Source organism: Gymnogyps californianus, chromosome 1 (genome assembly GCF_018139145.2).
Source record: "Gymnogyps californianus isolate 813 chromosome 1, ASM1813914v2, whole genome shotgun sequence".
Taxonomy (NCBI): domain Eukaryota; kingdom Metazoa; phylum Chordata; class Aves; order Accipitriformes; family Cathartidae; genus Gymnogyps; species Gymnogyps californianus.
The window spans coordinates 208110462-208126458 of record NC_059471.1 but is presented as its reverse complement, the minus strand read 5'-3'; the positions used below and the strand labels follow the sequence as shown (position 1 = coordinate 208126458).

Sequence of the window (15997 nt, the reverse complement as noted above, 5' to 3'; positions counted from 1 at the left end):
TACAACCAAAGCCCACATCAGACAACCAGATAAATATAGAGAAGTGAGCAACTGAGCTCCCTGCTGATGCAATGTCATTGCCTTGGTTGCACTTACCTAATATATGCTATGAGAGGTGAAGTACTTTAATACCCATTTTTCTCACTAAAAAAAAACCAACAAAAACCTCACCCTGATTTTTAATATGGGTGCTGATTTATACCTCAATTCCCTGAAAGATAGCGAGATACACTGATTTAAGAATATATCCATGTGTTACTAAACTCAAGGGAAGTGTTGCTGTTCACTTCCTCAGAAGTGTAGGTGGGGACAAAATGAGATGGACACGTGGTCATTTCTCTGAAATCTTGGCATTCCTGTTAAGTATATATATTCAATGCTGCATAACCTAGACAAAAAAGTTTACTCTGTATACATTCAATGATAGATAATATAAAAAAAGAAAAGCTAAAGTTTTAATTTTTATCTGAATTACTATATATTTTATATTACTTTAGTATGGGTTTTTTCAGTCTAAGGTCTGATCCTGTGTTTCTTTGTGAGGCTGAGGCAGGTTTTGAATTCAGTGTGATCATACCATCTTATGGTACAGTGATATTATGCTGCTGCATTATGTAGATATTATATAGTCTCTATTTTCACAAAGTAATACCTAGATACTATGGTTTCATCATGTATAGTATGAAAAAAGGTAAATGTCCTACCACAAACAGCAGATCAAACTAATTGCATGCTTTAAGGAGATAAATGTATGTGTATTATCATGGTGGCTTGTATAGTTTATTCAGTATGGAGAGCACACAAGTCCAGTCCATATGTGTAGCTTCTGCATTCTAGATGCATGAAAACAAGATATTGCAATGGTAATGGCACAAATTGAGTGGCTCAGATGAAATTCTCACTGAGTTGAATTGGTGCACAGACATGTGGATGAATATGCCTGAGTTTCTGAATATGTTCCTGGTTTGTATGAAACTCTTTTTTCCTTTAATGTCTTCTTTACTGGTATCCAATATGCCATATTTTAATTTCCTTATACTTTTTTTCTGAGGCTAAAATGTAATGCTTATTAGTTTGGGGAAAAAGTAATTTCAATATAAATTATGCTTAAAATATGAGTGTGATATGTTAAACACAACTGATAAAATCATTTTTTGCCTGAAATGCCGTAGCAAAATTGTACAGTTAAGCACTTCGTAAAGTTCCATTACACTGAGATTTATTTTTCAATCATTTTTTTAAGAAAAACATGCTTTTTTATTCTCCAAAGGCATTATACCATTAACAGATTTACCGTATAATATAAAACCATCAAAAAATAGCAGTGTTTACATTTTACTTTGCATAGGGACCAGCTTCTAATCCAGGTTCAGTTGCTACAGTACTGGAATAACTGTAGTGACGTATGTGAGATTCAGTTTCGGTCTCCTTTTTACAAAATTGAATGTATGATTTTAGTGGAGCATTTGTGTTTATACTAGAGTAATGAACTTAGTCCAGGTTGCATTGGACACTCTTTAAATACTGGTTATCAGAGGTGAAGCAAAGAGAGGATGAGCGACATCTTAGGTGCTATTCTGGGGGAACTCCAGTGGGGGCAAATACACCCAGGTCTCTCTGGTGGCTGCTCCTCCGTGAGATCTATATGCTAGGCCTTATGTTAGACCATTGCAATTTAAAACAACATGATTGTGTTTCATCTAGTACAGATTAGAAAAAAATTAGGGATTCTTCATTTTGAATTTATATTTCTCAGCCACAGAGATGGTAACTAGATTTTGAGTGATTGTTTTTTCAATGCTAAGCAGTGAATGGTACTAGATGCATATCTGATTGTAAAAGCCTTTAATGAAATGTATCCGGGGACTACTGACAGTCATTAGAGCTGAAAATTTGTTATGTCTTCTCTGTTAAACTGTTTTAGCACTATAATCTTAGATAATTAAAACATAATTTTTAAGGAGTTCTTTTTACAGCTTATAGTAATTTTGCAGCTGATTCTATGTCACGCTTACATTAAAGATGAAGCTTAAATTATTAAATGATATTTTGTGCAACAGTAATTTCCATTAGAGGATATTTTTCATGTTATTTTCTAGGAAGCTTTGGACTCCAAGAGAACACTTTTGGCAAAGTGAAGGGAAATATTTGTGAAGCAGAAGCTGTAATTATGAACATGTGTGGCTAAACACCTGTCAGCCACTTGGTTTATACTGAACAAGCTTATAAAATAATATGACCATGCCCTGCTCCTGGCTCTTGAAAGTGAACACCATATTTAGGCTCTTGAAAGTGAACAACATATTTAAGGAATTACTTGGTGTCCTGGTTTCGGCTGGGATAGAGTTAATTTTCTTCCTAGTAGCTGGTAAAATGTTGCATTTTGGATTTAGTATGAGAGTAATGTTGATAACACACTGATGTTTTTAGTTGTTGCTAAGTAGTGTTTATACTAAGTAAGTCAAGGATTTTTCAGCTTCTCATGCCCAGCCAGCAAGAAGGCTGGAGGGGCACAAGAAGCTGGGAGGGGACACAGCCAGGACAGCTGACCCAAACTGGCCAAAGGGATATTCCATACCATATGATGTCATGCTCAGTATGTAAACTGGGGGGATTTGGCCAGGAGGGACGGATTGCTGCTCGGGGACTGGCTGAACATCAGTCAGTGGGTGGTGAGCAATTGCTTTGTGCATCACTTGTCTCTCTTGGGTTGTATTTCACTCTCTTTTTGTTACCTTCCTTTTCATTACTATTATTATTATTATTATTACTATTATTATTATTATTATATTTTATTTTCTATTTCAATAATTAAACAGTTCTTATCTCAACCCACGAGTTTTACTTGTTTTTGATTCTCTTCCCCGTCCCACTGGGTGGGGGGCGGGAGGAGTGAGTGAGCAGCTTCGTGGTGCTTAATTGCTGGCTGGGGTTAAACCACAACACTTGGTTACTCCTGCTTAACGTCTGGATGCTTTGGAGAATCTACCACACACTTGTTAAAGTGGAAAGTGCAGTTACAGGTAAGGAACCGAACTGAAACATGAGGAGAGGCTATTTCAATGGGAGTGAGCAGCAGTGAGTGGGTCCAGCCTCTGGGTCAGTGGGTGCTGTTCCCAGATCCATCCTTAAAGCCTTCTGATGGAGATATTTAGGCAAGGTTTTATTGGAAGGTGAGAGCAAAACAGCCATTCAAGCTGTGCTCCAGGGCTACAAAAGAGATGTCAGGGTGAAGGAGTTAGTTGGGCCTGGAAGTTCTGGGTGAGGATGGAGAAAGGTTTCTGCTTTTGTAGGCACTGGGGCAAATACTGAGCCACCTGGCACTGGGCCATCCACAGTTGACCATTTCCATCCTAGAACCTGCCACTGGGACTCAATATTAAGAAGCAAACCATTCATTAGGACATAGGCAGTCATTGGGGTGTGACAGATCTGCCCTTCACTTGCCATGAGCCATTGACTTGCCACTGACTTTGTCCTGGAATCAGTGGTGGACCTTAAATCTCCTGAGCTGCTGGCCAAATCAGGGGGCTGTTACTTTTCCTTCTGTTTGTATCAATGCTGCATCACTGGGTTCCTAGTTCCCCTTTTATCTGTGGTACAGAGGGATTCCTTGAAAGAGCAATTGGTAGAGCAGTCATTAGTGAGTGCTCCTGCACGCTTGTTCTGTGAAGGCTATGACAGAGAGGAACCATGTTTATATAGAGAAGGAGTGTTTGGAAAAAAACTGGAAAATCGTAATAGCTTCTGTGACTGGATGGCTTAAACATGTGAAATAAGAGCTTAAAAATCCCAAGCCTAAACATTAAAATGTCTACTACTAAAAATCGAGTGTATCCTGAAGAGTTTTCTGTCTACATTGACCCTTTCTACAGAATGACAGATATGACACAGAAATTATGTCTTACTCCCCAAATGTTTCAATTTGACAAATGTAAAATAACTATTCCAAGCAAGGATTTCACATTTTGAAAACAGGAAAGAGCAAGAGTGTCCCTCTGGCCTTGGCTATTGGGGCTGTCTTATATCTGGAAAGTCCTTGCAGACTACACGGCCAGCAGCTTGTCACATTTGGGCAGATAAGACAGTCAAAGAAACAAAGTACTGTTTTTTCTTCTTCTTGCCAACAGAGGAAATATCTTTGCCGATGGAGTAGATGATGCATTTTGTGCATCCATTTGCATGCACAGAGATAGCATGGCTTCCCTATTTTCCTCACTCAGTGCAGTAGCTAAATGTCGTGAATTAATCTGTGCTTTGCTTTTATTACACAAAATTTCTTCCAAACATTTATACAAAATTGTGTGATATATTCTTCAACAGATAGCTGGCAGTGGATGTACATGCCTGTATCATTATCTCATTGGAAAAAAGTGGGATCTCCCAACACGTGCGGCACATGCCCCTTTTCACTTAAATTTCTGAATCCTTAACTTCCTTGCAAATTGCTATTTACTATATATAGTATTTGTACTATAGTTGTAAGCTGTCATACCTTCACATAGTCCATTAGCAAATTTCCAAACAAAAGAAAAAGGCGTATTGGAGGACTGTACACCACCCTGACGGATTCATAACCGTAGAAGTTATAGAATGAGGTGAGCATGTCTCTAGATGATGAATTTAAATCTCCTCCACTCTCTGATATCTAATTGGACTGTTACAAATCCTATAGTAAGATCTGGAAAATTCACAAATGCTTATACGGACTACCTTGCCTTAATTTGTTTTTATATCACATCTAAATTATATAACCCTCTTTTATTCATTTTCTGGCTATGCAGTGGAGATTCAAGAGCTTGATCTGATAACCATGGGATTTTAGTGATCTTTGCATCAGTATCTCCATATCCAACCCCTTTTTCCCCCTGATTTAGAATCAGTGGGTTTTTAGCACACTGTGACAATTTGTTCAGTATTTCACAAAACCTGCCTCTATTACTCCTTCTAAAGTCTGGTTCTCCATAAATCTATCCATCCACCCACACACCTGAAATACGAGTACTGTCAGCTTAATAGGTCATCAAAATATATAGTGGTATTAAAACTCAGTAGTTTTGCAGTAGGAGGTATAAATGCAGCAACACGGGTAATTTCTGTGTAGAAGGTTAGTAATTCCATTGTAACATATGTTCTTCTTTCACATGCCTTCTATAAATTACAATAACAGTTTCTGTTTGCCCTTTAGTGTTGCCTAAGAGGGACAAAGAATGGTTGAGAATCTTCTTTTTATGATAGTTCTGTAGCCTTTCCCCTCTCCTTCACTGACAGCAAATCTAAAAAGCATCTGATCCTGAAAGTGAAAGTTTTTCTAAGCAAGAAAATAGAGTGGGGTTAGCCTGAAAAAATATAACAAGGCTTGCTCTCTCACTGTTTCTGAGTCTAATCTCATTTATCTTCATATTTCAAACACCACTTTTCTATTGAATTAGGAGCAATGTGTTACGTACTTTTTTTTCCTTTTTGATAATCTAAGAAATATTGACCTATTTTGAAAACACTTCTTCCTCTTGCTACTTACAGCTTTCATTACTTCAATTGTTGTTATTTTTGTGTGCAAGAACTATTCAGAAACTTGAGCAAAACGTAATCTTAACTGAGGAGAGCTGGATGTGGATCTCCAACGTAGCAAATGACTTCAATTGGCAGAGTTAAGTTCTATGCCTGCCTCTTTAGATTATAAGACATCCAAGCAGAGGTCAGCTAACGGACCTTAAATTAGTGTGAGTGGTCTACAAAGCTATGGCATATAATTACATGAATCTACTTTCCTTGAAGTCAGCAGAAAAAAATTGCATGAGTCTCAGCAGGAAAAAGGTTATAGCCAGGCTGTCCTATATCTAGATCTCTTGGTTTCTTCTGCCCTTGTAACTGAGCAGTGCCCTGTTCTGCAAGTATAGTTTGGTATACAGGTTTAACATGAAAATAGGTTTTAATGAAATTAAAAGAAAGATTTCTTAGTCTAGCACCCGCTATATTAAGTTCTACTTGGAGCGTGACTAGGGGTGTACCTGTGAAAATCCTCTGACTTTAGGAAATGTAATTGTCTTACTTTAAAAAAAATTAAAAAAAGGAAAAAAAGAAGAAAAATGAAAAAAAAAAGCTTTCTGTGCTGTCAAGATAGCTGTTATGCTAGGTTGCCTAATAGTGTAACGTGGATGGATGGCTCTGTAATGTTCTGGCTGTTTCTTCATCAATCTGATCACGGCCCAGGCAACAACAGCAGGGTTGTATCTTCTAATTCCCCAGTAAATGACCCATGTCTGTCTGTCTTTAAGCAGACAGTCCCCTTCATCATTCAAATCACTTAGAAGTTGCTGTGGAAAGGCATGTGCGCACTCCTTTTGTCTAGTCACTGCTTGATATGGGGAAAACCTGTGTGTGGGAGAAGGAGGTTAAAATCAATTGTACTGCAAAATGTAATCACCTTTCAGTGGAACATCCATTGCAATATTCGTGCCAAACTAATAAGGATAGGAACAAACTAACCTTTTGTACAGGCTTTCTGTTGGTGCCCTTTACAGAAAAAAATGACTGCTGCTTCTTTAACTCATGGGAGCTCACGTTTGCTGTGACAGCTTTCCAATTGTTAAATAAACTCTGACCACGAGCAGCTGTCAGACAAATATTGCACTACAGGCTTCAGCTAAAAGGAGCGCCACACAAGCATCTCAGCGCCTAAAGGCTCTTGATTCTTTTTTTTTTTTTTAATACATGAGATAATATAATTCCTTACCTGAAAAAAAAAAAAGTTGTATTTTAAATATTCTGCCAAATTTTCCCGTGAAAGTTTTAGGGTGTGATTGTGTCCATTTCCAAAAAACAATCTATAAGGAGCACAAAATAGCTCAAATGTACACTTTTGTCTGGTGATATCGTGGTTTTGGCTGGGATAGAGTTAATTTTCTTCTTAGTAGCTGGTACAGTGCTGTGTTTTGGATTTAGTGTGAGAATGATGTTGATAACACTCTGATGTTTTAGTTGTTGCTAAGTAGCGCTTATCCTAAGCCAAGGACTTTTCAGTTTCCCATGCTCTGCCAGCAAGCAGGTGTGCAAGAAGCTGGGAGGGAGCACAGCCAGGGCAGCTGACCTGAACTAGCCAAAGGGGTATTCCATAGCATGGAACGTCATGCCCAGTATATAAACAGGGGGGAGTTGGCCAGGAGGGGTGGATCGCTGCTTGGGCATGGGTCAGCGGGTGGTGAGCAATTGCATTCTGCATCACTGTTTTTTTTGCCCTTGAGTTTTATTTCTTTTTTACCTCTTTCTTTTTTTGTTATATTCCTTTTTATTACAACTATTATTATTATTACTATATTTCATTATTATTATTGTTAGTATTATATTTTACTTTAGTTATTGAACTGTTCTTATCTCAACCCATGACTTTTACCTTGTTTCCCAATTCTTCTCCCCATCCCACTGGGAGCGGGAGGGAGTGAGGGAGCGGCTGCGTGGTGCTTAGCTGCTGGCTGGGGTTGAACCACAACAGGTGGCAAGATGTGAGAATTGAGATGCAGAAATACTGACATTAGACCTTACAAATAATACTAATGTTATTATTTAAATTCTTGTGGGAAGGCAAAAATAATTATACTGAGTTTCCTCAGAGTTGTAGAACGCCATTTTATCATTTGTACTTTTGATAGTAATCTAGAAAAACCCTTCCGAAGTTATTACTTTTTGTTATGTTGGACCCTGCTGTACTAGCTGTTGTACAGGCAAGTAAGAAAAGGACAGTTTCCACTACAGAAGGTCTAATAGGCTAAGACGAATATGCAAGAAAATCGTCTTTTAAGGTAAATATACAATCAGTACTGGAAGAAGCATTATTATTTACATTTAAGTTACAGCTGGGAGGGAAAGTGCCATTAAATTAGAATGAAGGTGGACTTCTTCCTATTGCGGTTTAGAAACTGATATTATCTACCCTAACCTGCCTAAAAGGCAAGCATGTAGCCTAGCTACACTGGAGAACCTGGGCTAGGAACCAAAGTTGTCTAGGGCTCCGCTAGAGGCAATGTAGGAGAGAGGAAGTTCAGCTCACCTGGCTGAGGATAGAACGGGTCAGCTCTGGAGATGCTTTTTTCCATTGACTGAAGCAGAAGCCTAGTTCAATTGCAAATTAAAACAAAAAAAAGAAAACAAAAACTAGTCTGGGTGACTAACTTCAAAAGGCAATATGTGGGCTAATTGTGTGGAGGCAGGAATTCTAGACAATATATAAGAAGTATTTATGTAAAAAATCAAGAATATTTTTGCAAGTTAAAGAGGAAAATGATCCATATTTCATTTACAAGTAATAGTAGTAAGAAGTAATTCATGTTTTTAAGGCTAACTTCTTCCAAAATTTCAAGTTTAACTAACTAATATATGTTCTCACCATTCCATTTTCCTTTTAGGACAGAGAGGAATATATCCAGTAAAAATACAAAGCAGTGGGAAATGAAAAAAGTCAATTTAAAAATCAATCTTCCCTGATTTTTTCTATCGACTCCTCTTAGAAATAACACCCAGAATTTCTATAACTGAAATGGATCATAAAAAAATCTCAGTGTGTTCAATTATTTATTTTATGCTTTTGAAAACACTTTTGGGTAATGCGTTTCACTTTTTCACCTTTCATATACCTCATTCTTTCACAAAGAAAAATAGAAACCATTTAAAAATGGAAGATGATAGCATTTTTTTTGGTTCTGTTCATACTTGTTCTTATGAGTTAGTACTGTTCTCACAGATACACATGATGGGCTTAAAGCCGTGATAAACATAACACACCATAAGAGGTGATTTTTAACAAACAGATTTCTATACAGAACTAAATATTTATATAATATAAGGGCTTTTTGGAGATTTAAACCAGGAAGTTAATTTATTTTACATCAGATTTTGGAAAGCAAAGTACAGAAGAGAAGGTTTGGGAGCATTAAAACAATGAAGGAATTAAGTATAATAGTCAATGAAAATGTAATTGGTCCCTAAACCCAACATACATCACTTTCATGTGGCCACATCAGAGATGTAGGATGTGAATGAGCAAAGAAATAAGGCAGTAATAGTACTCTTGGTGATACAGTGCAACAGCAGAAAGCAAATACAGACCATGACTCTGTTGACCTGTTGCACCTATTAGCCTCTGTTGAACCTCCATGGAAAAGCATCAACACTAACCTGAAGGGGTCTACTTGTTATTTGGCTTGGAGATAGCTAGCAAAGTGACTCAAATGGTGCAGCAAACATTCACCAAAGAATGGCAAAATAGCCTGAAGATGGTCAAATCACACACAGGGTAAGAAGTGTCAAGAAAAATCTAGAGAAAGGGCCGCTCAGTTACAGTGGGTAAAAGGAGCCTTTGGACACCTGTTAAAATATCGTGTCTATCTGGAGGTCTTTCCCTTAGCACGCTTTGTTTTGTAAGCGTTTAATGAGATGTTAAGCTCTGCAGCAGAGAGTTCTGGTGGGGCACTGGAGGACAAACTCATGGAGTCTCCAGTCTTTTTACTCACTCTGCTGCTGCTCCCTGACTTTCTCAGGATTTGTGAAGGGAGTAGGGGATATACCAACTTAAGAGGTAGGCCCATTTTGAGGTAAATCCTCTTTTCATGCCATGATATGGAAGGGGTACCTCTGGAAATGACATATCAGTAAGATTTCCATTGAAGACACTTGCTCAAGCCCTTCTTCCGGTATGCACTCCTATAGTTTCCCGTTAAAAGGCTCTATTGCTAGTGAAGAAGTTTACTCTTACTAATTTATTGGCAGTTTATTACTAATCAGCTATGAGATAACTGAATTCCTAACAACTGTTCTAGTACCCATCAGTCCTTTTTAAGTGCCAAAGGGTTTGTCCCAGTAAGCATTTTTTACATTCCATGTTACATGGTTTTTTTTACAACTTCCACAATTTTCTGCGCATCCTTTTTCCTCATGGAGAATCCGGTGAGTATTTTATAGAGTGGAACTCCTCCTGTCAAAACTTTAGAACAATTTTATTTAGAAACATTGATTTTACAGTCTTTTAAAGGAGTTTTTTAAAGCTTGGCCCAAATTAGAAAAAATACCTGCAAGCTAAAAAAATTGTTCATGGAAATCTAGATAATCACAACCTGTGTGATAAGGTCTCCTCTTGCACTATTTATTTGGCATACATAGTTGTTCAATCAATACAGTCCTCTTCCCAAAATTTTGGAATTATAACTCAGCATTCTGCCATCTGGACTGGAAGTCAGTCTTCGTCGAGTGCACTGAGATTTTAAAGGGTAGACAGTCTTCTGAAAGCTTCTAGCCCCTGCAAAGTGTATCAATTAAAATTGCTTAGTGATGGAGGAGAGTGGTGAAATAATTTCAGTCTAAAACTTTTTCATTACTTTTTTTTTAAATTCATAGTGGTTTAAGATGTAATTTTTATATGTCTGAAACACCTGGAGTCCAGTGAGGAAATAAGGGAAGTGCTGTACAGACAGAGTGAAATCACTGTTCTTTTTCCAAAGATTTGGAAGGGAAAAACAAAGATACAACACAATAGAAAATAAAGGATATGACACAATAAAAGAGAGTGTCAAACAAGCCAGGCCAGGGGCTGGAGGGAGGATGACAACAGTAGTATCACGGGCAGAAGCTATGGGTAATAAGAAACCATGGTTACAACTTGCTAGTTCAATTTCTGAAACAGATTTTTTGTGAAGGCCTCAAAGACACTTTGAGCTAAATCTTCAAAAAGTTCTTGTTTACTGTGTCAGAGTATTCTGCTTGTAGGAAATAGGATTCGAATAAGATTCATGAGAGACAGTGTATTGATTGAGGAGTGACCCATTATTGATTGAAAAGAGGGATTTGTCTTAAATCTGGCACTTTTGTAAAACTCAGTACCTTTCTGTCCAGGTAGTTCTCATTCCTATCTGTACCCATGTTATTTTGGGCTGCCAGAAGGTCCTTCATGTTTGATGTCACAGCCCTAATCTTTTGTGTTTTGATGACTAATCACTTTCTTCTAAAGCATGAGGAAGGATCCTTTAGTAAAAGTAGCCAAGTTGCAACTCCATAATAGAGATTGTGCCCTTCTAAGATATTGATTGTAGTTTAACAAAAAAATGTATTAATGACCATGGAAAGAAGGAGTAAAATCAGTCCTCCATGTTCTTTCTTAGTCTTCCAAATTTTCCATATTGCAGCAAAAATGGAGTCTCTCTCTCTCCTGTCTTTCCTACTTTCATGAATAATCTAAGCAGTCATTCCTTGGGTATCAGATTAAGGCTAGGAAATGGCTAGGATAAATATATTTATCTGTTCCAGGTTTCAGAGCAGAGAGCTGTGATAATGACAGGGATGATACAATAGATGAGTTGGACATCAAACTTTCTGGCTAGGCAGGCGACACAACCTGCTTCTGAACATGGACCCCATTGGAATAAACTTGTACCATGGCTCCTTTCCTGCTACAAAATGTGACATGGCACAGAAACGTAAAAACTGTATTGAATCCAATGCTTTTCCAAAGAGTCAGGTTTACTGGGCACAGGGAGCCGAGCAAATCGCTGCCTGTTTCCTGGTGAAAAACAGCAGCCAGGAGCAGGCATACGGTGCCAAAACAGCTCGTGCCGCCTATGCCCGCTGCTGCCTGTCCCGCTGCTGCTTCCTTGGAGTGTCTGGAGAGGGGCTACAGGCCAGAAGATTTATTCTGGTTTGTCAGCCTGCTCTCAGTTGCTGTTTTTCTCTGCTTGTGCTATCTGTTGGGAGAGGGACCTCAAGGCCCTCCGGAAAGGCATTGCTGGGAGTGAGCTGCAGGTCAGGCAGGTTGTCCTAGCAAGCAGCGTACCAGCTCTGTTGCGGTGATCTTTGCTACAGATAGGTACGATGACATGCTTGGTTTACAGCTGGCTTAGTGTGGCAGCCACCACAGAAAACTGTATGAGAAGAATCAGGTCATCAAGGCTGGGTAGAGGCTCTACTGAAAAAAAAAAGAAAAGAAAAAGGTAAGTTAGACTCTATCGCATTTGGAAACAGAGCTTGGTACCTGTCAGTAAGAGGCAGCTACAGTGATATACTTGATGGTGAAGACAGTGTCTGTCCTGGAGAGCACCAGGCAAACTCCAGCTGATGAAAAGTAAAAGAAAGAAAAAAGGAAGTGGCTTAGATTTGAGTCAGTGAGAGAGAACACCATCAGGGTGTAGCTTGAATATTTTGGTCCATTTGCTTATTATTTTTAGCAGTCAAAGACAAGTCTTGTACATTTTTTATTCAATTTTATCAACGTATTCTGACTTTTTGCCCTTTTTTTGTGCTATGTAATTGTCTGCAAGTTCCATTTGCCAGTGATCTGATTGGACACCTCTCTTTTCTTTTTGGTTTCTGTAGGATAAAATCATGGGTAGATAAGATGCAAGAAGATCTCGTAACATTAGCACGAACTGCAAGCGGAGTGGACCAGCTTGCTGCGGTGAGTAAGAAGAGGTGCCTTAGACTGCAATACTAGAAAGTGAAGTGAATGGTGTGCATCATCTAGGTATTACAATCATTTCATCCCAACATAGCAAAAAGATTTTTGGGAATTAAACTCTGCAGTGCTTACTGAGAGAGAAATGAATAACACAGACATCCAGCAATTCACTCTCTTAATGTTGCAGCACTTGCTCATTGCTAATATTTAATCAGCTTTGCAGTATCAGACATAAGGCTTACCATTGTTGCAACACTTCCACCTGAAGCAAGTGCTTTTATGTTATATGTTTGTCAAATACGGTATCCAGGAAGCAACCATTCATGGCAGTGGAAAATTCTGCTCTCTATTAACAAGAGAGACTATTTTTCTGACACATATTTCCTGAAATGAGGCAGTTTTTGGTTAGAAGAAATGTAGATGAGAATGAAAACTACTTTTATTCAGCTGTTTCAATTTAACCCAAAGTGTGTTTTAGGGAAGAATTTTCAATTTTTCTGTCACTGAGAAGAAACTTTTGTGCTATATTCCATTCATAGAAGGTAAAAACACATCTGAGATTACAGAAAAATAAAGTAACAATTCAGAAAATGCCAGGATTACACTGCCTATACAACTTTGTGTGTATACATCATGATCCAGCATGCAACCACATGATCATACATTTCCCTCTCTCTATCCCTGCACAAGACCCATGGCTCCTTCTGTGAACCAATGGATCTCTGGATTGATGTAGGACTGTATAATGAAGGGAAATTTTGCTGTTACGTCAGGAAAAGAAGTTATTCTGTCAGCCAACAAAAGCCCTTGATGCTGGGGAACTGAACATGAAGCTGTGACACTTGGTTTTCAGAAGCCATAATCTCCCCAAAAGATCCATGAAATGAATAGTAGCTGTGTTTCAAAGCCATTAAGAAACACACAGACAAATCAGGTGTGAAGTTTCTCAGATTTAACACTGTATATTAAAGTATTCCTTTGACCTTAATGACTTTTTACCCAGACATCCACATATCTTGTGAATCTTGTCCCAGAAGGACATTTTCTCATTACTGACCATAAGAGGAGGCTAGATGACTAGCTCAGATGTCCACATTTACATTGTGGAAGCTTCAGTTTCGATGGAATCACCACTGTCCTATAGAAGGAAAGGCTGTGTCACTGCATGTACACGAGGAACATAAATGAAGATTGCAGAGAATATTTTAGTTCTGGCCTTTCCTAATATTTGAGTGCTTCATATTGCGACACAATGTAAGGCAGATACTTTAGATGCACTTTTTTAATCTTGGAAAACCCCAAATGAACTGAAAATGAAATCTTGAAATCCTAACACAAAGCATCAGATTGATACACACATGGGTTTCCAGCATAGGATCTCAACAACACGGAAATGTCTATCACTTGAGCTTTCTGAGGAACCGCAAAGTTTACCCAGAACGGAACACTGATGGGAATTTTTGTAGGTGGATTTCACACGTTTCTGCTGACAGAGAACAGCGAGGCTTGCGAATCATGTCTCTCTCCAGGTTTTGGTGAGGAGTTTCTGCTAAGAGGAGGGAGGGCACTTTTTGCTCATCTGATCTAGGTGTGATCTGTTATCTTCTGTGCTTGCTGCGTCTTTTTCCCCACTGTGTCCTCATTCAGCATCATACCGCTGATCCACCATTGGACTTTCCGTTCCATTCCTGCTGGGCTGCGTGGGCTATCTTTCATCTCTCCTCAACATATTCTATGTTTCTGTCTCAGTTTCTACCTTTGCTGCCTGGCCAGTCTGCCTTTCTCCCTTACATTGGCTTCTTATCCCTATTTTAGGATCCCTCTCCTCATCTTTTCCAGTTCAGCACCTCTCTCTGGACTCTTTAGTTTGCCTCAGCATTTCCAAAACATTCTATCCAGGTGTGTGTGGCCAGCCTGTCCCAGTACTCCTATTGCATCTCTCCTCTTCCACAGGTGTTTTTCTTCCCCCTTCTCACCTTTCTCTCCATCACTAGTTTTCAGTCCCAGACCTGTAGTTTTCTCCTGCATGCTTTTTCTATTTCTCTTCCCCTTCCAGTCTCTTCTCTCCTTATTCTTTGCCTGCCATTTCCAGTCTGTTATCTCCTACTTCCATATCCCAATCTCTTGCCCTTTGTTCTTCATTCAGTTTTTGTCTCCTCTTTCTCCCACTGCTTAGACCACAAGGGTGTAGAGATCACCGGAGAGACCACAGCAAGTCTGAGCTTTAGCTGCAGAGGAGGTGTGACATTCTTTAGGAGTGATGCTCTCTGCATTGCAATACACCTGTGTGTAGGTTCTCAAGGATTTAGCTGATAAAATCTCTGCAGTGACCTGCATGTGCTTTTCAGGCTAAAATTCGTTAAACACCAAGGAGTAAAAAGTGTATCTTTGAATACATGTAGTTTTTAATCTACAGTGCAGGGGCAATAGGGTATTTCCAAGGGAAATGAGTTATAGAGGATTTCTAACTTGAGCAAAACAATGAGTTAATGTCTCAACCATTTTGCCTGGCTTTTCCATGCAAAGACCACATAGTAAAATAGATAGTGAAAAGCCAAGAGGTTGACGCTGTCACTCTTTTTTTCCCTGAGGAAAATGTTAGTTTATGTAGTTAATATTCGGCAAACTTACAAGCTGCTAAAACAGTCTTATAATGAGAACTGCTGGGCAAACATAATAATATGGAGTGCTACCAGCTACACTTAAAGTATACCACAGTGACATTCACGCTGAGAAAAAAAACATTAGTCTGTGAATAGTGTAGGCAACTTTCTTTTTGAAAGCCAAAATTTATAGCACACTTCAAGCAAATAATAAGTTATCTCAGAGGGTATCCACAAGGTGGTCAATATGTGCCTGTAATCCTAGGATTAAAAGCATGAAAGGGGGATGTTTCCATGTAAAAGATCCCTCTATATCAAAGCTGTTTGACCGAAATTGCATGATGTCTTCCTCTAGCCACAAGGTTTTAATTAGCTCTCTTGCCTGCAAGGGAGAATGTAAAGCCCTGCAAGGTGTGAACCGTGCAGTCTCTCCCTCTTTCCTCTTGTTTACAGGCTATTGTCACTTTTTCATTTTTGAATGACACCCTTTTTTTTTCTGCTTGCTGCCTATAAATGTTTAGTCAGATCTCTTCTGAAATGAACCACAATCTTGGAAAAATGGAGACTACAAGACATTAAAACCAGCATGCTTGCATGCCTGTCACTTTTATTCACAGAACTTGCCTTCAGTTGCTCAAGCTTTAAAAATACTTAACAGCCAGACTGAATTTTCAGCTTTGATTCTGACTTACTCCTCCTTCTAACTCCAGAATTGTTTGGACCAAGTCTGTAGTCTTCATGTTTTTGGAAAACTTCAAAAAAGGATTACATTTGTTTGGTTTTTCTGCCCCTCCTCCCTCCAAAAGCAAAATGATTAATACAAAAAGAAGGAGCAGAGTGCTCCTATTATAAACTAGTAGACATGACTTTCTGTAAACAGCTGTAGTACCAGAGTGTGTAGAGTTGGAAAGCTGTACTTTGGTCAGACAGATTTTTGGCAGGAGAAATATCTTTCCTT

General features: G+C 38.7%; 1 protein-coding gene across 3 annotated transcripts in view; it reads left to right on the top strand.

The window, feature by feature from the left end:
• CACNA2D1 (calcium voltage-gated channel auxiliary subunit alpha2delta 1) overlaps positions 1–15997 on the top strand; it is a 434743-nt gene that overhangs the window by 45424 nt on the left and 373322 nt on the right. For all 3 annotated transcript variants that reach the window (XM_050894497.1, XM_050894513.1, XM_050894504.1), the window contains exon 2: positions 12355–12436. In XM_050894497.1, coding sequence (XP_050750454.1) covers positions 12355–12436 — 82 coding nt within the window. The remainder of the gene's footprint in view (positions 1–12354; positions 12437–15997) is intronic.